The sequence below is a fragment of the Schistocerca piceifrons genome, chromosome 2, assembly GCF_021461385.2.
Source record: "Schistocerca piceifrons isolate TAMUIC-IGC-003096 chromosome 2, iqSchPice1.1, whole genome shotgun sequence".
NCBI lineage: Eukaryota > Metazoa > Arthropoda > Insecta > Orthoptera > Acrididae > Schistocerca > Schistocerca piceifrons.
In genome coordinates this window covers 200,111,728-200,135,751 of record NC_060139.1, presented here as the reverse complement: position 1 = coordinate 200,135,751, position 24,024 = coordinate 200,111,728, and the positions used below count along the sequence as shown (strand labels likewise).

General features: G+C 45.6%; 1 protein-coding gene across 1 annotated transcript in view; it reads right to left on the bottom strand.

Annotated features, from left to right (window-relative positions):
* Nucleotides 1-24,024, bottom strand: part of LOC124777801 (sialin-like) — a 135,210-nt gene that overhangs the window by 57,755 nt on the left and 53,431 nt on the right. The window contains exons 4-5 of the mRNA XM_047253317.1: nucleotides 16,119-16,339; nucleotides 2,001-2,147 (exon numbers count right to left, since the gene is read on the bottom strand). Of these exons, the coding sequence (XP_047109273.1) occupies nucleotides 2,001-2,147; nucleotides 16,119-16,339 (368 nt within the window). The remainder of the gene's footprint in view (nucleotides 1-2,000; nucleotides 2,148-16,118; nucleotides 16,340-24,024) is intronic.

The window sequence follows — 24,024 nt, the reverse complement described above, 5'->3', positions numbered from 1 at the left end:
ATGAGGATCTAGAACCGAAAGTGGAGAGAGCCGTAACTGTGCTTACATCGTGGTGCCAAAGAAGTAAAATGACTATTGCGCCCAACAAATCAACATACTTGCTTCTCAAAGGCCAATTGGTCAGAAATCCCACAGTTAGAATCAACGGCATGTCAGTTCTTCGGCGCCGTGAGGCCCGATATCTGGGTGTAATCATCGATGAGAGGTGGAACTTTGCATCACATATTGACACCGTATCTCAAAAGTCACTGGTCTTACTAAATAACCTCATTGGAATAGGTCACAAGCGATTCCACCTGCCACCAAATTTAATAAAACTATATCACAATAGTATTCTGACCTCCATAGTAGGATACGGATCAGGAGTCTGGGCACACAGACTCACGAGGGTCATGCCTGCCATGGCCGTAAGAAGAGTGCAGCGGAACATGCTTCTACGTTCAGCAGGGGCTTACAGAACTACACCAGGAGGAGCGCTATTAGTACTAATGGGGATTTGTCCATTAGACATAAAAATCAGGGAGCAAGCCGCCTGGTACTGGGTGAAGAAGGAAAACAGGGATAAAATCAGGGAAATACTTGGGGTCTACGCGGGGGACAGGTATGCTATCAAAGAGAGGGGAATTGAACTTTGGCAGAATCAATGGAGTAGTGAGGAAACGGGACGCAGAACTTATGAACTGCTACCAGATATCGAGGAAAGGTTAAAATTTACATTTTTCACACCCACTCTATGTCGGTTTGGGAAACAGGCTACACCAGCGTGCGACTGTGGTGCTGTGCAAGGTACCCCAGAACATGTGGTGTATGAGTGCCACCTCTTCGATGATGTGGCCCATGATCTACGACAACAGCTACCAAACAAGGACACGTACCACATATTAAGAAGCGAAAGCACTTTCAACATCTTAAATACTCTCACTGATGTGATATCAAAGAAAGTAATTAAGAACTTTCTTAGGGACAACCACCAGTGAAGGACTAACACTTCCACCGAATTAGACTCGTACACCCTTCCTGTACCGCCAAGTGGGGACCTGGCCAGCCGTCATACGGCTGGAATCCGCCTTACCATGGACTAGGAGGGAGGGGGGTACAATACACCGGATTTGACCGCACACCAATTGTGACATGTAGTTAGGTTAGATTAGATGTAGAAGATAGAATAATACTTAGAGTAGACTGCAGCGACACCAACTTAAGGCCAGCCCAGTGCCAGGGGCACGCCCACTGGGATTAGCTCAGTGGGCCGTGGCCAACACCAGTAGGTTTATAGTAGCACTGGCACACCTGTAACGCTGCAGGTAGAATGTAGACTTAGATTAAGTAGCTTAGAATCCCATAGCAGTTAGACTAGAGTAAAAACAATAGAAGTACCTGTAGTGTAGAAAAAAGCTGCATTAAGTGTATCATTTGTAAGACCCACTAATGTAGTTAGGTAGTGGGTTATATGAATAATGTAATATGAGGTTATGTATAAAGGATTTTTTTTAAAAAAAAAAAAAAAAAAAAAAAACAAAAAAAAAAAAAAAAAAACAGCACGGGTACGCAAATAGAACATGTTTTTGTGCTTCGTCCGCAACTAGTCTGCATGTCGGCAGCCAATCATATCACATATATTTTCAACCTGAATTTTAACGCGCCCCTGAACTTAAGTTTTATGTTTTTCATTGCTTCTTTGGGGTGTAGCATCCTACTCCTATGCCTTTTTTCAATCCAAGCACTTTCTTTTTTACTTCTTTTCTTAGTGTTACTTCTTGGTTCTCTTATCGTGACTCATAAGCTACTAAACCAAGTACCTGGTCAGATTCCACTTGTTCGAATGAAATTTCTGTAACATTAGGCTGTTATTGGAGTGCAGATACATTTTGGGAACGGACGGTGAAGGAAATTATGAATAACGTTTAGTTGCGGTGGGGTGGCATAAAGTCTGCCACAGCGATGAATGTGACTGAGTTATGAAACAGAACCTACTAGGCTCCATATCTACTGTGTGTTACCATCTGCACACTCCACCCCTGGACGTTTTGGAGGTATGTCGGCGCCTGTGTCAGGAGCGTGTACATCCCCCACAGACAGCCCCAGTCGGCTGCAATCGCTATAAGCAATGGTCGACACGTCAGTATCTTGCGCCAGGGAATGGGAAGCTGAAACAACAAAAAAGTCCTATTATAATTATCAGTGTATTAGTTTACAGTACATGTAATACAGATTAATATTGATTAGACGCACTCCATACATTTCAGTAAGTAGCAGGAACGTGGAAAACATCTAGGAGGCACCTGAAAAAGCTGAATTTTTTACAGAAATGTGATAAAATGGTAGGAAATCTTTGTAAATAAAAAATTTAAACGTTCATTTATTCAAAATCATATATCTCCTAGTATTCTTCACCGTCTGATGGCCCGCTAGTAGTTATACAAAAATACCTTTTACATCGTATTACAGTGGCGTGCATAAAAGTGTGTTGTGAAAAACATAAGAAATGTATAGTGTCGCGGAAAAACTAAAATTTAAACCAAAATTATCAGTGTCTAACGCAGAAACAAATGGTTCAAATGACTCTGAGCACTATGGGACTTAACTTCTGAGGTCATCAGTCCCCTAGAACTTAGAACTACTTAAACCTAACTAACCTAAGGACATCACACACATCCATGCCCGAGGCAGGATTCGAACCTGCGACCGTAGCGGTCGCGCGGCTCCAGACTGCAGCGCCTAGAACCGCTCGGCCACCACGGCCGGCACGCAGAAACACAACGATGTGCTAGCAGAAGGCATTTCCCGATGTAAGCGAGAAATCAACCGAAAATCATCACCACTGATCATGCTTTACCTCAATAAAGCGAAACGCTTCTGGTGAAAAAAAATCACGCATTTTTGTAGTTACAACGACAGAACGAAAATTCCCTCAAGAATTATAAAGCAACTACGGACACTATGGCCACACAAATGAAAAATATTTCAAGATCTTAAACCTCCGAAAGCTCTTCACCAATTACTTCGAAACATTGACACAATATTGCATTCGAACATATGCCGAGTTTTATATACCTCATGTTTTTTTAATGTATGTAATATGTGAAGCGGAAATGTAATAAGCAAAACTCTCGTAAAGTACTCTACCGGTTTACTTTAAGTTTTTACGCGCTACTGTAATAAACGTATGGGCAAATACAGGCTGCATGTTTTTTGCTATACATAACGGAGAAGTACATACATACAATATATAATGGTGAAACTTTGTTAGCGGACGGGGAAGTATTATTTATGGCATGTCGGATCAGGATTAGAATACTACCACAAAATCTGAATTTGCAATATGAATAAACAGGCGCAAGATCAGAGAGAGAGCGAAGAGGGCTGGGAGCAAATGGACACAGATAGCGGAAAGAGCATATGGACAGAGAGAGGGGGCAGAGGGAATGATGGGAGCAGATGATGGACACAGAAAGAAGGAAGGAAGTGATGGACTGATGCTGGGAAACAGAGCGGGGGAAGGAGAAGAGCCGCGAGAGATTAGCCGAGCGGTCTAAGGCGCTACAGTCATAGACAGTGCGGCAGGTCCCGGCGGAGGTTCGAGTCCTCTTTCGGTCATGGGTGTGTGTGTTTGTCCTTAGGGTAATTTAGGTTAAGTAGTGTGTGAGCTTAGGGACTGATGACCTTAACAGTTAAGACCCATGAGGTTTCACACACATTTGAACATTTCTGAACAAAGAGAAGATGGCGAGAGAGGAGGGGGAGAAGATGGACAGAGGAAAGGGGACTAAATGATGGACAGAGGCAGAAGGCAGAAAGTGGGCAAGAAGACATGGATAGGGAGGAGACGCTGGACAGAGAAAGAGGGGTGGTGAGATGATGCAGAAAGGAAGGGGAGCGAGGAGAAGACACAAACGGAGAGGCGAGGAGGAGACGGACAGAGAGGAGGAGGAGGAGGAGTATGATGTAAATCCAGTTCACGTACTAATTAGAAACAGGTGCTTCTCTTTTCTCTCTTTTCCATCTAACCAGGCTGAGCCACAGCAAAGCGCGGCCAGATACAACGAGTTTGTTAGTAATATCTCTCCTCGGGAATACAGCAACGACAAGTGATAATACATCCAAGAGCCTTCAAAAAATGGTTCAAATGGCTCTGAGCACTATGGGACTTAACTTCTGAGGTTATCAGTCCCCTAGAACTTAGAACTACTTAAACCTAACTAACCTAAGGACATCACACCCATCCATGCCCGAGGCAGGATTCGAACCTGCGACCGTAGCAGTCGCGCGATTCCAGAATGTAGCGCCTAGAACCGCTCGGCCAACCCGGCCGGCCTAAGAGCCTTCCTCTGTACTCCTTGGCCTCTGTCATGTGGTACCTGATTGCCGTATAGTTTACTGATATCGTCCTTATTCAGGCTTTTTAAAAAATTTATTACTTTGATTCTCCTTGGGGAACACACTGAAGAGCCAAAGAAAGTGGTACACCTGCCTAATATCGTGCAGTGGTCCCACCGCACCACGACGTGCCGCAACACAACCAATGTCTGAAGTAACGCTGGAGAGAACTGACACCATGAATCCTGCAGGACTGTCCATAAATCCGTAAGAGTAGGAGGGGGTGGAGATCTCCTCTGAACAGCACGTTACAAGGCGTCGCAGATACGCTCAATAATGTTAATGTCTGGAGACTCTGGTGGCCAGTGGAAGTGTGTAAACTCGGAAGAGTATTCCTGGAGCCTCTCTGTAGCAATTCTTGACGTGTAGAGTGTCGCATTGTCCTGCTGGAATTGCTCAAATCCGTCGGAATGCACAATGGACATGAATGGATTCAGGTGATCAGACACGATGCTTATGCACGTGTCACCTGTCAGTATTATATCTAGGCGTTTCAGGGATCCCATATCACTCCAACTGCACATGCCCAACATCATTACAGAGCCTCCACCAGCTTGAACATTCCCCTGTTTACGTGGAGAGTCCATAGATTCGTGCGGCTGTCTCCATACCTGTACACGTCCGTCTGATACAATCCGCTTGATACAATTTGAAACGAGTCTCGTCCGACGAGACAACATGTTTCCAGTCATCAACAGTCCAATGTTGGTGTTGACCGGCCAAGGCGGAGCATAAAGCTGGCGTCGTGCAGTCATCAAAGGTACACGAGTGGGCCTTCGGCTCCGAAAGCCCATATCAATTATGTTTCGTTGAAAGGTTCGCGCGCTGACACTTGTTGGTGGGCCAGCATTCAAATCTGCAGCAATCTGCGGAAGGGTTGCACTTCTGTCACGTTGAACGATTCTCTTCAGTCGTCGTTGGTACCGTGCATGTAGGCATTTTTTCTGGCTGCATCGATGTCAGAGATTTGATGTTTTACCGGACTTCTGATATTCACGGTACACTCGTGAAATGCTCGGACGGGAAAATCCCCACTTCATCACTAACTCGGAGATGCTGTGTCCCATCTCTCGTGAACCGACTGTAACACCACTTTCATACTCACTTAAATCTTGATAATCTGCCATTGTAGCTGCGTAGCCGATCTAACAACTGCGCCAGACGCTTGTTGTCTTATACAGGCGTTGCCGATCGCAGCGCCGTATTTTGTCTGTTTACATATATCTGCATTTCAATACGCACGCCCATACCAGTTTCTTTGGCGCTTCAGCGTACAAGGACACGTGTAACTTAAATAACAATAGCTACTTTTACATTTATTTATTTATGGTCTGTTCTTTACATTCTTTATTGTGTTTTGTTACAGCCGTTAGAGTTTAACCAGAGGCGTTGGGCATACTGTCTTTGAACTAACTAGTATATCAACGTCGTCGTATTTTGGGTAACCTAGCGGTGGTGATTTGATTTCGAATTTCTCTGACTTGCAGCGCAACCTCGAAAATAAAGGGGCTTGGCCAATACATTGGTGCCCAGCTAGCTAGCGCCAGGATTTAGTGAAGACTGAACAGGACCGTGGGATGTGTCGATTTTGAAAGGCGGGAGGTTTACCTGTTTGGAGGTGGCTACGTGAAGGGTAATCTCTCGTAAAGTCGTCGCTTCTCTTGTGGCATTTCCAGTACTGTTGCGGAACACTCAACACGGTGAAACCGAATTCGACCCCGCCTCGAATGTACTTCACGAAGGTGTACTTACCGCGAAGCTGTGTGGCAGTTATACAACGGAAGATAATGGTGAGCTCCCGTCTGTTGTTTTGCATAATAACTGAGTCGTGCAAAGGCAAGTGAACTTGCTAGCCATCGGGGGAGTTCGGCAGCCCCCCATCATTTATGTGTTCCTTGCAGTGGGGGTCCAATCGGCAACTTGGGTGTGCTTTGGCTGATTTGGTTTCGTCTGGATCTACCACGCCGCCTGGGTGACATCCTGTCATGAACTGCTTGGTCCTTAATACCTGAGTTAGCACTAAATTAAATGTGTTCAATTCGGCCAAAGGGACCGCCTAATTCATTTCCTAAGTTCATTCTTGGCGTGTGGGTGATATTCAAAACTAATTCCTTCTCTTCGACGACACGTAATTGTTTTAAGATGCTATTGTACGTGTGGCAACATTGCTTTCTTTATGTTTTACAGTTCTGAAACTTAACTGGTTTTGGAAAAAGCATGTTTCTGCCATCAGTTGTACAGTTTTATGTTTACTCTCTGCAGGTTTCGATTGTTACAATCATTTTCAAAGAGAAAAACATTGTAGATCAATGGCTCTACCATACGTTTCCATCGTAAGCTGTGGTGACAAAAGTCAAGCGATACCTCCTAAGATCGTGTCGCACCTCCTTTTGTCAGCCATAGTGCAGCAACTCGATGTAGCATGGACTCAACAAGTCGTCGGAAGTCCCCTGCAGAAATATTGAGCCATGCTGCCTTCATAGCCGTCCATAATTGCGACCGTGTTGCAGGTGTAGGATTATACGCACGAACTGATCACTCGATTATTTGCCATAAATGGGATTCATGGCGGGCTATCTGGGTAGCTAAATCATTCGCTCAAGTTGTCCAGAATGTTCTTCAAACCAGTCACGAAAAACTATGGCCCGGTGACATGTCACACTGTCATCCACCGAAGTTCGATCGTTGTTTGGAAACATAAAGTTCATGAATGGTCGCAAATGGTCTACATCTACATTTATACTCTGGAAGCCACACATCGGTGTGTGGCGGAGGGCACTTTACGTGCCACTGTCATTACCTCCCTTTTCTGTTCCAGTCGCGTATGGTTCGCGGGAAGAACGACTGCCGGAAAGCCTCCGTGCGCGCTCTAATCTCTCTAATTTTACATTCGTGATCTCCTCGGGAGTTATAAGTAGGGGGAAGCAATATATTCGATACCTCATCGAGAAACGCACCCTCTCGAAACCTGGACAGCAAGCTACACCGCGATGCGGAGCGCCTCTCTTGCAGAGTCTGCCACTTTAGTTTGCTAAACATCTCCGTAACGCTATCACGGTTCCCAAATAACCCTCTGACGAAACGCGCCGCTCTTCTTTGGATCTTCTCTATCTCCTCCGTTAACCCGATCTGGTACGGATCCCACACTGATGAGCATTACTCAAGTATAGGTCGAACGAGTGTTTTGTAAGCCACCTCCTTTGTTGATGAACTACATTTTCTAAGGACTCTCCCAATGAATCTCAACCTGGTACCCGCCTTACCAACAATTAATTTTATATGATCATTCCACTTCAAATCGTTCCACACGCATACTCCCAGATATTTTATAGAAGTAACTGCTACCAGTGTTTGTTCCGCTATCATATAATCATACAATAAAGGATCCTTCTTTCTATGTATTCGCAATAGATTACATTTGTCTATGTTAAGGGACAGTTGCCACTCCCTGCACCAAGTGCCTATCCGCTGCAGATCTTCCTGCATTTCGCTACAATTTTCTAATGTTGCAACTTCTCTGTATACTACAGCATCATCCGCGAAAAGCCGCATGGAACTTCCGACACTATCTACTAGGTCATTTATATATATTGTGAAAAGCAATGGTCCCGTAACACTCACCTGCGGCACGCCAGAGGTTACTTTAATGTCTGTAGACGTCTCTCCATTGATAACAACATGCTGTGATCTGTTTGCTAAAAACTCTTCAAACCCAGCCACACAGCTGGTCTGATATTCCGTAGGCTCTTACTTTGTTTATCAGGTGACAGTGCGGAACTGTATCGAACGCCCTCCGGAAGTCAAGGAAAATAGCATCTACCTGGGAGCCTGTATGTAATATTTTCTGGGTCTCATGAAAAAATAAAGCGAGTTGGGTCTCACACGATCGCTGTTTCCGGAATCCATGTTGACTCCTACAGAGTAGATTCTGGGTTTCCAAAAACGACATGATACGCGATCAAAAAACATGTTCTAAAATTCTACAACAGATCGACGTCAGAGATATAGGTCTATAGTTTTGCGCATCTGCTCGACGACCCTTCTTGAAGACTGGGACTACCTGTGCTCTTATGCAATCATTTGGAACCTTCCGACCCTCTAGAGACTTGCGGTACACGGCTGTTAGAAGGGGGGCAAGTTCTTTCGCGTACTCTGTGTAGAATCGAATTGGTATCCCGTCAGGTCCAGTGGACTTTCCTCTGTTGAGTGATTCCAGTTGCTTTTCTATTCCTTGGACACTTGTTTCGATGTCAGCCATTTTTTCGTTTGTGCGAGGATTTAGAGAAGGAACTGCAGTGCGGTCTTCCTCTGTGAAACAGCTTTGGAAAAAGGTGTTTAATATTTCAGCTTTACGCGTGTCATCCTCAGTTTCAATGCCATCTTCATCCCGGAGTGTCTGGATATGCTGTTTCAAGCCACTTACTGATTTAACGTAAGACCAGAACTTCCTAGGATTTTCTGTCAAGTCGGTACATAGAATTTTACTTTCGAATTCACTGAACGCTTCACGCACAGCCCTCCTTACGCTAACTTTGACATCGTTTAGCTTCTGTTTGCCTGAGAGGTTTTGGCTGCGTTTAAACTTGAAGTGAAGCTCTCTTTGCTTTCGCAGTAGTTTCCTAACTTTGTTGTTGAACCACGGTGGGTTTTCCCGTCCCTCACAGTTTTACTCGGCACGTACCTGTCTAAAACGCATTTTACGATTGCCTTGAACTTTTTCCATAAACACTCAACATTGTCAGTGTCGGAACAGAAATTTTCGTTTTGATCTGTTAGGTAGTCTGAAATCTGCCTTCTATTACTCTTGCTAAACAGATACACCTTCCTCCCTTTTTTTATATTCGTATTTAATTCCATGTCCAGGGATGCTGCAGCGGCCTTATGATCACTGATTCCCTGTTCTGCACTTACAGAGTCGAAAAGTTCGGGTCTGTTTGTTATCAGTAGGTCCAAGATGTTATCTTCACGAGTCGGTTCTCTGTTTAATTGCTCGAGGTAATTTTCGGATAGTGCACTCAGTATAATGTCACTCGATGCTTTGTCCCTACCACCCGTCCTAAACATCTGAGTGTCCCTGTCAATATCTGGTAAATTGAAATCTCCACCTAATCCTGAGAAAATTTATGTGAAATGTATTCCAGATTTTCTCTCAGTTGTTCTGCCACTAATGCTGCTGAGTCGGGAGGTCGGTAAAAGGAGCCAATTATTAACCTAGCTCGGTTGTTGAGTGTAACCTCCACCCATAATAATTCACAGGAACTATCCACTTCTACTTCACTACAGGATAAACTACTACTAACAGCGACAAACACGCCACCACCGGTTGCATGCAATCTGTCCTTTCTAAACACCGTCTGTGCCTTTGTAAAAATTTCGGCAGAATTTATCTCTGACTTCAGCCAGCTTTCTGTACCTATAACGATTTCAGCATCGGTGCTTTCTATCAGCGCTTGAAGCTCCGGTACTTTACCAATGCAGCTTCGACAGTTTACAATTACAATACCGATTGCTGCTTGGTCCCCGCATGTCCTGACTTTGCCCCGCACCCTCTGAGGCTGTTATCCTTTCTGTATTTGCCCGAGGCTATCTAACCTAACAAAACCGCCCAGTCGACGCCACATAACCCCTGCTACCCGTGTAGCCGCTTGCTGTGTGTAGTGGACTCCTGACCTATCCAGCGGAACCCGAAACCCCACCACCCTATGGCGCAAGTCGAGGAATCTGCAGCCCACACGGTCGCAGAACCGTCTCAGCCTCTGATTCAGACCCTCCACTCGCCTCTGTACCAAAGGTCCGCAGTCAGTCCTGTCGACGATGCTGTAGATGGTGAGCTCTGCTTTCATCCCGCTAGCGAGACTGGCAGTCTTCACCAAATCAGATAGCCGCCGGAAGCCAGAGAGGATTTCCTCCGATCCATAGCGGCACACATCATTGGTGCCGACATGAGCGACCACCTGCAAATGGGTGCACCCTGTACCCTTCATGGCATCCGGAAGGACCCTTTCCACATCTGGAATGGCTCCCCCTAGTATGCACACGGAGTGCGCATTGGTTTTCTTCCCCTCTCTTGCTGCCATATCCCTAAGTGGCCCCATTACGCGCCTGACGTTGGAGCTCCCAACTACCAGTAAGCCCACCCTCTGCGATCACCCGGATCTTGAAGACTGAGGGGCAACCTCTGGAACAGGACAAGCAGCCATGTCCGGCCGAAGATCAGTATCAGCCTGAGACAGAGCCTGAAACTGGTTCGTCAGACAAACTGGAGGGGCCTTCCGTTCAGCCCTCCGGAATGTCCTTCGCCCCCTGCCACACCTCGAGACGACCTCCCACTTTACCACAGGTGAGGGGTCAGCCACAATGTGGGCAGTATCGTGGGCAGCCACAGTCGTAGTCCGATCGGGGGATGCGTGGGACGAGCTGGCCGTCCCCGACAAACCCCCATCCGGACCCCCACAGTGATGCCCATTGGCAACAGCCTCAAGCTGTGTGACCGAAGACAACACTGCCTAAAGCTGGGAGCGAAGGGATGCCAACTCAGCCTGCATCCGAACACAGCAGTTGCAATCCCTATCCATGCTAAAAACTGTTGTGCAAAGAACGTCTGAACTAATTTACAGAGAGCACAAACAATTCGACACAAAAGTTAAACAGTTATTAAAATACAAGATTGCCTAGTAAATGCAGTAATGTTGCTACTTGCGCACTGCTGACACACTGCTCGGCGGCGGTAGGAGACTACGCGAATTTACACTATTCAGGTACTAAAACGCGATGCTACAACGCTCAAATACCATAATACGCTCGAAATTTATGAATTAAACAATGCAAGTACCAAAAACACGCAAAGAAATTAAGAATTAAACTATGTAACAAATAAGTGAGCTAAGAGTATACGACTTGCTGCTGCAGCTGCTTATCCAACGGCGGCAGGGAGCACACTCAGCTGGTTCAGCTGGACCAGCGGACCCAGTCCATTATCTGTAAACACAGATCACACCATTTGGAGCACCACCATCTTCCACAGTGCTTTGCTGACAACTTGGATCCATGGCTTTGTGAAGTCTGCGCCATCCTTGAACTCTACCGTCTGCTCTTACCAGCAGAAATCAAGACTCGTCTGACCAGGACACGGTCTTCCAGTCGTCCAGGATCCAACCGACATGGTGAGGAGCCCTGAAAAGACACTACGGGCGATGTCATTCTGTTAGCAAAGGCACTCGTCTGCTACCACAGCCCGTTAACGACAATTTTCGTCTCACTGCCCTAATGGATTCTTTCGTCGCACGCCCCACATTGATTTCTGCCGTTATTTCAAGCAATGTTGCTTATCTGTCGGCAATGACAACTCTACGCAAATGCCGCTGCCCTCGGTGGTTAAGTGAGGTCGTCAGCCACTGCGTTATCCGTGGTGAGTGGTAGTGCCTGAAATGTGGCAATCTCACCACATTTTTGGCTGTGTGGATCTCGGATTATTCCGAAACGGCATGTCCCATTCGTCTAACTCCAACTACCACTTCGCGTTCAAAGTCTGTTAACGCCCATCGTGCGATCATCACGTTGGAAACTTTTACACATGAACCAGCTGTGTACATACAGCAGTGTCCGCAGCTCGTGGTCTTGCGGCTAGCGTTGTTGTCTCAGGATCATGGGGTCCCGGGTTCGATTACCAGCCGGGTTGGGAATTTTCTCTGCCTGGGGACTGGGTGTTTGTGTTGTCCTCATCATTTCATCATCATTCGTGACAGTGGGCCGATCGGGCTGTGTAAAAAATTGGAATGCAAAAAAATTGGGACTTTGTGCGGGCGCTGATGACTGGGCTGATAAGCGCCCCACAAACCAAACATCATCACAGAAAGCAGCTCCTCCAATGCACTGCCCTTTTATACCTTGTGTACAAAATACTGCCGGTATATTTTTATGTATGTGTCGCTATCCCATGACTTTTGTCACGTCAGCGTATATGAGTCATAAAAAATGCAAAACGTATATCATTGTCTTTCTTAACACAGTCCATATAAACACGGTGTGCCTTGGAACAATTACAGTAGTGCACATTTGGTGATAACTGATGTGGTTGACCACCAAATGTGCACTATAGCGATTGTGCCAGGGCAAAGCGTGTTTATACAGACCGTGTTAAGAGAATCATGACAATTATGTATCTTCTACATTTGTATGCATCATATATAACGGAAATCTGTGGTTGATCCATTGATGTACAATATTTTCCTCCTTGAAGATAACTGTAACATTGCCAGCCGCGGTGGTCTAGCGGTTCTAGGCGCTCAGTCCGGAACCGCGCGACTGCTACGGTCGCAGGTTCGAATCCTGCCTCGGGCATGGATGTGTGTGATGTCCTTAGGTTAGTTAGGTTTAAGTAGTTCTAAGTTCTAGGGGACTGATGACCTCAGCTGTTAAGTTCCATAGCGCTCAGAGCCATTTGAATCATTTGACTGTAACATTCCCAACTGGTGGAGAATAAAAATAAAATTGCACAGTTGATGGCACAAACGTGCTTTTTCCAAGTTAGTAATCATCTACAGACAATCACCAGCGGAAATTTGTATTAATTGCTTTTATTATACTTGTGTAAAACTAGCGGAAGAGCCTTTTGCGAAATATGTCGAATGTAAACGCCAACTTCTAGGCAAAGTTTTCAGGAAGAGATCTTGGCTTTCTTCCCCGGCAAAAATCCTGGGCTGTAATTTAACCTGCGTCGGTGGACGTCTGTTCGTACTGACTTTAAGTCCATGGAGCTTTAGAGTATTTGCTCCGTTCATTGGCGCACGTAAACCATTTTGATCGTGATAATTTTTGCTCTTATTATTATTGGTGCCTTTACAATAATTTTTTTATTACATATTGTTTAATAGATCTTTGGAGTTTTTAAAGGGATTCTGATGACAAACTGTTTTATTGTTGCAGCATCAAGTAACTTTTGATGTCACGGCTAATTGGCACCAGTACATTATTCTTATCCTTATAATATTGAATTTAATTGATGGCAACTTTAAATAATATCTGATGATAATGCTCACCAGCGCCTACAAAATATTTTGATTTTTTTAAAATACAGAGTTTGTTGTTGACTGGAGTACTCCCTTTGGAACTATGAAGGCGCAGGCGTAAAAAAACAGGGAGCGAAAGGCTATTTACAACGTGTACAGAAACCAGACGACAGTCATAAGACTCGAGGGCATCAAAGGGAAGCAGCGGTTGAGAAGGGAATGAGATAGGATTGTAGTCTACCCCGATGTTATTCAATCTGTACACTGAGCAAGCAGTGAAGGTAAACAAAGAAAAATTTGAACTAGGAATTAAAGTTCAGGGAGAAGAAATAAAACATTGAAATTTGACGATGACGTTGTAGTTCTGTCAGTGACTCGAAAGGACTTGAAAGAGTAATTGAACGGAATGGGCAGTGTCTGGAAAGGGGGACATAGGGTAAACATCAACAAAAGCAAGACATGGATAATGGAATGTAGTCGAATTAAACCAGCTCATGCAGAGGGAATTAGTGTAGGAAATGAGACATTTAAAGTAATAGACGAGTTTTGCTATTTGGGAAGCAAAATACCTCATGATACCAAAGTAGAGAGGATATAAAATCTAGACCGGCAATGGCAGGAAAAGCGTTTCTAAAGAATAGGAATTTGTTAACGTCGAATACAGGTCTCAGTGTTAGGAACTCTTCTTTCCAGGTATTTGGCTGTAGTGTAGTAAGGAAGAGAAACATGGACGATAAGCAGTTTAGACAAGAAGAGATGTTTTAGAAATGTGATGCTACAAAATAATGCTTAAGATTAGAAGAATAGAACGGGTAACTAATGAGGAAGTAATGAATAGAAATACGGAGGAAAGAAAATTGTAGCATAACTTGGCTAGAAGAGGCGATCGATTAATAGGACACATTCTGAGACTCTAAGGGATTAGTACTGGAGGGAAGTGGGGGGCGGAGGGTGTAAAAATAGTAGAGGGGGACTCGGAGATAAATACAATAAGCAGATTCAGAAGGACATAGGTTGCAGTAGTTATTCGGAGATGAAGAGGCTGCAAACCAGTCTGAACTGAAGACCACAACAACAACAACACAGAGTTTGTTAAATGGCGCCTTTAATTTATTGTGGATCTAGTTGCTTACCGGTGTCATTAAACTACGAGGGTTATCCAGAAAGTAAGTTCCGATCTGTCGCTAAATGGAACCACAGCGGAAATCATAAACATTTTATTAGCAAGAGTTAGCTACAATTTCCAGATACGTCCCTACATAGTCGCTGCTTCGACTTAGACATTTGTCGGAGCGTTATACCATATCTCCAACACCATCTTCATAGAAGGCAACCACCTGTGCATTCCGATAATTCTCTACGCTGGTCTATAACGCGGAGCCTGCGCCCATTTGTTGTCTGCGTATCCAGCGTTTCATGTGAACAGAGATGATAATCAGGACGAGGAAACTATGGCTGTGTTGTGGGTGAACGAACACTTCCCATCGAAAAGGCTGCAGGAGCATCTTCACTGCCCCTGCAGAGTGCGGCTGAGAATTGCCATGATGAAGGAAGTACGTGACAGTTACGTTAGGTGGGCTGCATTCATTAAGGCGAAGCCTTTCTGCAGGCCCTCCTATGTGGCGGGAGACATCGTTGTTCTAGGCACCTTTACTTGCTCACAGTGCGCTCACAACTGAAAAGAGCGTCTTGATGTGATCGACGGTCATACTAGAGACACTACCCAGCAAATCTGTGCAAAGCTTCATTGGGTTTTCACTGTGATGTCCATTACGCGACCGATCGGAACTTACTTTCTGGACAACCCTCGTATATTCGGTGCCTTTACATTTCAGTAATTATAAAGTTTCAGCGAATGCAGTTTACAAGAGTGTGCCTTGTGTAAATTGTTTGTGACGCAATAAAATTGTCTCTGTTCCTGCTGAAGTTGGGTTCGGTCATTCACCACTCTTAGATGTCTGCATTCCTTACTATTTTACTAATCATGTTTACATATGGAATCAGTGTCCTAACTATTCTACATTAAATTAAAAAAAAAAAAAACTTTATGCCCGTCCTTGACCGGGAAACCTCTCAAGTGCGGTCTTCCCGTATGTGGGTTCCTCTCTTTTGGTTATCTGTGCAGGAGACAAAAAAATGGCTCTGAGCACTATGGGACTTAACTTCTGAGGTCATCAGTCCCCTAGAACTTAGAACTACTTAAACCTAACTAACCTAAGGACATCACACACACCCATGCCCGAGGCAGGATTCAAACCTGCGACCGTAGCAGTCGCGCGGTTCCAGACTGTAGCGCCTAGAACCGCTCGGCCACTCCGGCCGGCTACAGGAGACAAATTAGTGTATTGGAGCTCATGTGGCATTTGTCCACTAGCATTGCAAGCACCGATGAGGGCAAGTCCCTGTAAATGCAGTCTATAGGCCAGAAGAGTCTGGTGAAAACTGAGTGTGGTCGGTGATGATAAGAGTTCCTCTCACCGTCGGCGGCAAACGCTGAATTAACGATTGGCCATCGAGCATGGAAAATTTCTATGGAAGAGGACAATCTATAAGATACAAGTCCAGTCTCTCGTTTTGAGTTACCAAGTTACAGAACAAGTAACCCGAAAATGGCAGGTAGAATACTTGAACTTATGAACGTCAATTTCCAGTAAAAATTCTGTATTTGACAGTAAAAGTGCCACAAAGAAAGAAATGCGTGACATCGGACACAAAACTCAATTTAATTCTCACCTTCCTGTCAGAGACAGTGTCTCCAAGCGAACTTCGTATATAGGCGAGCTCCTTTTGCGTTATGGTTGGGTGATGAGCGGGGCTGTCGAACACTAACCACCACCAGAAGACGAACCAAGCGATCCCAATGACGCTGGTCACATAGAACACCGACTGCCAGTTCAGATAGTGGATCAGCATACCACACAGTGGGAAGGTCACAGCAGTGCCGATAGAACTTCCTGGAAAGGGAACAAAAGAAGCATTTGTTTAGCGTAGGCGCAATACGGTGATAAATCTGATTTGGAGGTATTACTTTGCAACAGATTAGCAACTACACACATGGTCATAAATTAAGGATAATTGCAGAATGTGGTGCCACACAACGTGGTATTACACAAAACTGGTGCTAATACCACAGGCACGTAGGGAACACACACGACACAGATCTGTAAGTCCACAGTATTGGTGATAAGTTGAGAAAACCGTCCCGAAACATATGTTCTACAAAACGCCACTGTCTCCTGCGCGTGTACCCCGACATCAATATGGGATATGATCACCGTGCACACGTACACAGACCGCACAATGGGTTGGCATACTCTGGACCAGGTGGTCGAGCAGCTGCTGGGGTGTAGCCTCCCATTCTTGCACCAGTGCCTGTCGGAGCTCCTGAAGTGTCGTAGGGGTTGCAGATGTGCAGCGATATGTCGACGAGAGCATCCCAGACGCGCTCGATGGGGTTTAGGTCTGGAGAAGGGCAGGCCATTCCATTCGCCTGATATCTTCTGTTTCCAGGTACTCCTCCACGATGGCAGCTCGGTGAGGCCTTGCGTTATCATCCATCAGGAGGAAAGTGGGACTCACTGCACACCTGAAAAGGCGGACACACTGGTGCAAAATGACGTCCCGATACACCTGGCCTGTTACAGTTCCTCTGTCAAAGATATGCAGGGGTGTACGTGCACCAATCACAATCCCACCCCACACCATGAAACCACGACCTTCATACAGGTCCCTTTGAAGGACATTAAGGTTCAAATGGTTCAAATGGCTCTGAGCACTATGGGACTTAAAAGCTGTGGTCATCAGTCCCCTAGAACTTAGAACTACTTAAACCTAACTAACCTAAGGACATCACACGCATCCACGCCCGAGGCAGGATTCGAACCTGCGACCGTAGCAGTCGCACGGTTCCGGACTGCGCGCCTAGAAGGACATTAAGGGGTTGGTATCTGGTTCCTGGTTCACGTCAGATGAAAACCCAGCGAGAATCACTGTTCAGACTATACCTGGGCTCGTCTGTGAACATAAACTGGAACCACTGTTCCAATGACCATTAATGTGTTCTTGACACCAGGCCTTACGGGCTCTCCTATGAGCAGGTGTCAGTGGAATGCACCTTGCAGGTCTCCTGGCGAATAAACCATGTCTGTTCAGTCGTCTGTAGACAGTGTGTACGGAGACAACTGTTCCAGTAGCTGCGGTAAGGTCCCGAGCAAGGCTACCTGCAGTACTTCGTGGACGTCTGCGGGCACTCATGGTGAGATATCGGTTTTCTTGTGGTGTTGTACACTGTGGACGTCCCATACTGTAGCGCCTGGACACGTTTCCTGTCTGCTGGAATCGTTGCCATAATCGTGAGATTACACTTTGTGGCACACGGAGGTCCATGCTATGCCCAGCCTCCAGTCGCCCTAGTAATCTACCCCTCATAACGTCGTCAATATGTGTTCTTTGAGCCATTTTCAACACACAGTAACCATTAGCACGTTTCAAAACGTCTGCACACTTACTCGCTGCACGGTACTCTGACATGCATCAACACACCTCCGCGTATGTGGACTGCTGCCAGCGCCACCTTGCGACGACCGCAGGTCAGATTCACCGCATGGTCATACCCCGAGGTGATTTAAACCCGCAAACCGCCCACCAGAGCGTTGTTTCATCATGTATCAGCATTATCCTTAATTTATGAGCATGAGTGTAGAACGTCTGTCACGAAGTGATAGTCGCTTGCGTGCCACACATGATTTGCTACCACGGTCAATGATGATCGAAAACACGTCACCAAATATACAACTACACTTCAAATCTAATTGAAGTCTGTAGGAAGTCATCTTCACAGGTATGCAGGGTGTAACAAGCTGGTTACTGACAAACTTCGATGGATTTTGGGGGTTGTCTTAAAGTGTAAGTTGTGAAAATGGGACAACGTCAATCAACGACACCACAGTAAGTCGGAGTTATAGGGTTCAAAGAATGTCTCTAAACCATCCTTTTGCTTCACGAAATTTGATTTCAGAAATAAATTAATTTCTGTGTGTGCAGTTCGGGTTCGTGGCATAGTTTTTTCGTGAATACGTCGGGATAAAATAATAACAAGAGTGTCGTATTAATATGTAATTTTATAATTAATATCTTTAATACAGTGGTTACACAAAGCAGTAACATGATTGAGGAATAGATAAATAAGAAGTTTGAACTGTCACTGGCCGCTGTATGCCAGACTGGCCAACTAAGTAATCGCTCTGCACCGTTTATTATTTTTCTTTTTGACGCTGCTGTAGCTCTTGCATTCGCTCGGCATTGTCCTTTTTAAGCTTTTTGGATTCCATTCGACGCCAGCTTTCCTCTAACTTTTGTAGTTCTGAGTCATTTGAAACGACAGCTTTAATTAGTTCATAATTTTCAATTTAACACTTATTTCACTAATATCATTGTCTCATTTTGGTATCTAGTAGCGTTCCGCAGGCTTTTCGCTATGACACCAGAATCGATTTCTTATCTAAAAGCGTTTCCACGCTACACCACTTTCCAACATTACATAAAGCTAATTCGTAGTAATCACGCGCGAGAGTCTACACTTATACTATGACGTCGCAGGCAAAGTAAATACTAAGCGACAAATAGTGAGACGTATGTGGGCTCAACTACTGTTTACGCATTGGTAGTTTCTAAGTTATCAGCGATTCAGTTCTGACGGTATTTTGTTACACAATAAAGTTCGACTGACGGCCGAACAGACGTTTACGCGTCAAAATTTCAGATAATAACATAAAATTGACAGAAAACAAATTGAAAGTAACACTGCACAGTCTTAGATACGTTGAGGTGACAAAAGTCGTGGGATGGCGATATGCACATATACAGATGGCGGCAGTATCACGTACACAAGATATAAAGGGGCAGTGCATTGATGAAACTGTCATTTGTACTCAGCTGATTCATGTGAAAACGTTTCCGACGTGATTATGGACGCACGATGGCAATTAACAGACTTTGAACTCCGAATGGTAGTTGGAACTAGACGCATGGGACATTAGATATCAGAAATCTTTAGGGAATTCAATATTCCGAGATCTACAGTATCAAGAGTGTGCCCAGAGTAAAACGATCCAGACATCACCTCCCACCACGGACAAGGCAGTGGCCGACGGCCTTCACTTAACGACCCAGAGTAGCGGCATTTGCGTAGAGTTGTCAGTGCCGATAGACAAGCTCAAGCTGGGCGTGGCTCCGTAATGGTATGCGATACGTTTACATGGAATGGACGGGGTCCTTTGTGTGGTGTCACCGCCAGACACCACACTTGCTAGGTGGCAGCCTTTAAATCGGCCGCGGTCCATTAGTATACGTCGGACCCGCGTGTCGCCACTTTCAGTGATAGCAGACCGAGCGCCACCACACGGCAGGTCTAGAGAGACGTCCTGGCACTCGCCCCAGTTGTACAGCCGACTTTGCAAGGAAAGGTTCACTCACAACTACGCTCTCATTTGCCGAGACGATAGTTAGCATAGCCTTCAGCTACGTCATTTGCTACGACCTAGCAAGGCGCCGTATTCAATTGATATTTATTATATGAAGCATGTATCATCAAGAGAGATGTTCTACAATTGTGGATTAAAGTTAAGTATTACATCATCTACATACTTTATTTGCAATTCTCAAGATATTGTCCTGTTCCAGACCTTACGCCAGTCAGCATGTAATTAAACGCGTGCATTTCGGCCTCCTCTAGAAACACAGTGTTGGCTCTTCTGCCAACACTACAAATTGGCGACCCGGATACAAACAGTCTCCTTTATATATAACTAATTTACTTGTGTCATGGCTTCGCCACAATCTCCAGATGTACTGTCCGAATTTTATCGCTTGCAGAATCAGCAGACGCAGGTGTTATTGGATGCCCTTGGACAGCTCGTCCAGGGTCAACGTGCAATGCAAAACGATGCGGCCGCCGCCGCTCCACCGCTACCGCAGCCACAACACGCAGTTGCACCACCTTTTCGTCCGTTTGATGCGGCACTGGAAAGCTGGATGGAGTGGTCACGCCAATTTGGATTCCATCTCGCCGCCTACAGAATTCAGGGTAATGAACGGCAGCCTCACTTATTATCATGTGTCGGCGTCCAGACGTACCGTGTGATAGTGAAATTGTTTCCCCGACGCGACGTAGCAACTCTGTCCTACGAAGAAATTTTGTCTGCATTAGATGCATATTTCAAAGAATCAGTCAATGTAGTTGCAAAAAGGTATACGTTCTTTCTTACAAAACGTACAGCCGGTCAAACTAATCGGGAGTGGGTTGCAACTTTGCAAGGCCTTACTAGGGATTGTGCTTTTGAGTGTGAATGTGGCCTCCCTTATTCAGATACTATGGTACGTGATGCAATTGCTCAGAACGTTTCTGATGTTCGTATACGGGAGCAAATTTTGAAACTAGTCAATCCCTCCCTTCAACAAGTGATAGACAACTTGGATAGGCAAGACACACTTGACTTTGCTCAGGAATCATTTGAAACTTCACCAGCTGTGGTGTGTCACATTAACCGGCCCGCTGGGCGAGCTGCACGGAACAGTAAACAGCCCTTGCGCTCGTCCGCGCAGCTGCCGCCAGGCTCTCAGCCATGTGTCCCACGGCAGCAAGCAAATGCAGTGCTAAAATCATGCCCGCGGTGTGCAACCAGACATTCGCGTGAGAATTGCCCGTCACGCCAAGCTGTTTGCTTTTTCTGTAATAAAAAAGGACATGTTCAGAGTGTTTGCCAGAAAAAGCTTAGATCGGCCCTTTGCTTCACGCCGGAATCGAACCAAGAATACTGAGGCTCGTGAACCTTCGCCCATGGATATTCATGTAGTTCAATCCACTCCGCCCAGTGCCACTCTCTAACAATGACTGTGTTCGTCCCACTAACAGTGTGCGACGACGTCGACGGAAATCACATCAAGTCGCAAGTGCTTCTGTACCAGTGTCACTTCAAATTGCACGAGACAGTCGCTCTTGTCGTCAGCAGGACAATAAACTTTTTGTAGACTTGGACATTCATGGCAACGTAATACCATTCCAGCTTGATACCGGAGCTGCAGTTTCATTGATCAATAAAGACACATACAAACAACTGGGCACACCTCCCTTGCGTGCCGCAAATGTTAAGTTAAATAGTTATTCCGGTCAGAATATCCCTGTTTTAGGACAGTGCAGCCTTCTTGCCACATACAAGGGACAAACAAAACTTGTGTGATTTTACATACTTCGTTCTTCTGCAGTGAACTTGTTTGGTTTAGATTTATTTCAGTCGTTCAACTTGTCTATAGTAAATCAGGTCCTATCAGTGAACCAGACTGTGCCTTCAGCCAGTGTTTCTAGTCTATGTGAAGAATTTGCAGACATTTTTGCACCGGACCTTGGTTGCGCTACGAACTATAAAGCACATTTGGAACTGAAAGTAAACGCGCAACCGAAATTTTTCAGAGCGCGCAATGTTCCCCACGCATTGCATGATGAGGTCGCAAGAACATTACACGATTTGGAATCACAAGGTGTGATTGAACGTGTGCAGGCTTCTCTCTGGGCATCACCCTTAGTAATTTTGGACTTCAAAGCTACAGTGAATCCACAGCTAGTGATTGCAACTTTTCCTTTACCCCGCCTGGAAGATCTTTTTGACAAACTATGCCCGGGTAAATATTTTTCGAAGTTGGACCTCGCAGATGCGTACTTGCACATACCAGTGGACGAAGAATCCCAGCGAGTTTTGGTGGTTAACACGCATCTTGGTTTGTATCGATTCAAAAGACTACCATTCGGGTGTGCATCTGCCCCTGCATTGTTTCAGAAATATCTGCAAACTGTTTCTGCGTCGGTCCCTACAGCCGCAAACTATCTGGACGATATTGTGATCTCCGGAAAAACGGAAGAAGAACATTTTGCCAACCTCAGAACATTATTTCAGGTCTTGCGCCAAAATGGTCTTCGCTTGCGGAAGGACAAATGTGTGTTTTTTGCTCGTGATTTACCATACCTGGGACATGTAATCAATGCCCAAGGCATACATCCTAGTCCAGAGCACCTCCGTGCCATACAAGACTTGCCTTCGCCGCAGAATTTGAAGCAGCTACAGAGTGTGCTCGGAAAAATTAATTACTACCATAAATATGTTCCACATGCCTCTTCCATTTCAGCTCCGCTTCATCGCTTATGCCGTAAAGGTGTTCCGTTCGTCTGGACGACGGACTGCGAACGCGCCTTTCGCCAGTTGAAATCGACGTTGCTTTCTAATACTTGCCTTACGCCATTCGATCCCCAGAACCCCTTTTGTTGATGGTAGACGCATCGGATTTCGGGATCGGTGCTGTGCTTGCGCACAAAGATGGCTCGCATGATCGCCCTATTGCCTTTACATCCAAATTGCTCTCGTCTGCGCAAAGAAATTATTCACAGATAGAAAAAGAAGCCTTGGCTCTCGTATTTGGTGTTACTAAGTTTCACGATTTCTTGTATGGTCGTCACTTTACCATCATCACAGACCACAAACCTTTGACATTGCTTTTTCATCCGAACAAGCCTGTACCTCCACGTACAGTGCAGAAATTCATTCGCTGGTCTATTTTCCTCTCGCAGTACCGCTACGATATATTGTATCGGTCCACTGCTAAGCACGGAAACGCCGATGCGTTGTCCCGTTTGCCTGTTGCTGAGGATAGAGCATTCGATTCTTCTGAACTTGCTTGCATGTTCATTGATGCGGAAACCGATGACAGGGTCGAATCGTTTCCGATTGATTTTCGTCGTGTAGCTACAGCCACAGCTGCTGACCCTGTCCTTGTTACCGTTCTGCGTTTTGTTGCTACGCAATGGCCCTTGTCAAAGTCACAGATCGGGGATCCGTTGGTTCGCCGATTTTTTGCTCACAAGGAGAGACTTTTTGTTCGACGTGGTGTTTTGCTGTTGCGTTCTGATAGTGATTAGTCCAGGGTCGTGGTCCCACGTTCGTTACAGTCCTCTGTCTTACAGCTTCTCCACCAAGGACATTGGGGTATAGTGCGCACGAAACAACTTGCTCGTCAGCACTGTACTTGGTTCGGAATCGATGCTGCGATTACGAGTATGTGCTCTTCTTGCATTGCGTGTGCCAAACAACACTCCGCACCACCGCGGAAATTCTTTGCATGGCCGAAAGCCACTTCCCCTTGGCAACGCTTGCACATAGATTTTGATGGTCCATTTTGGAATGCTCGATGGTTGGTTGTGGTCGATTCTTTCAGTAATTTTCCTTTTGTTGTCAGGATGTCTTCCACGACGTCATCTGCCGCCATCCAAGCGTTATCCGCTGTCTTTTGTATTGAAGGTCTTCCACAGACTGTTGTTTCCGACAATGGCCCACAATTCATGTCCGCAGAATTTCAGTCATTCTGCAAGGCCAATGGTATTCAACATCTGACATCCGCACCGTTTTCGCCTCAGTCAAACGGTGCCGCTGAACGATTGGTCCGGACTTTCAAGTCACAGATGTTGAAGTTGAAAGAGTCGCATTCTCGGGAGGATGCGTTGTTGCTCTTTTTGTCTTCGTATCGCTCTCAGCCCCGAGATGGTCGCTCGCCGGCTGAGTGGCTCCACGGTCGTCCTCATCGAACCTTGATGTCT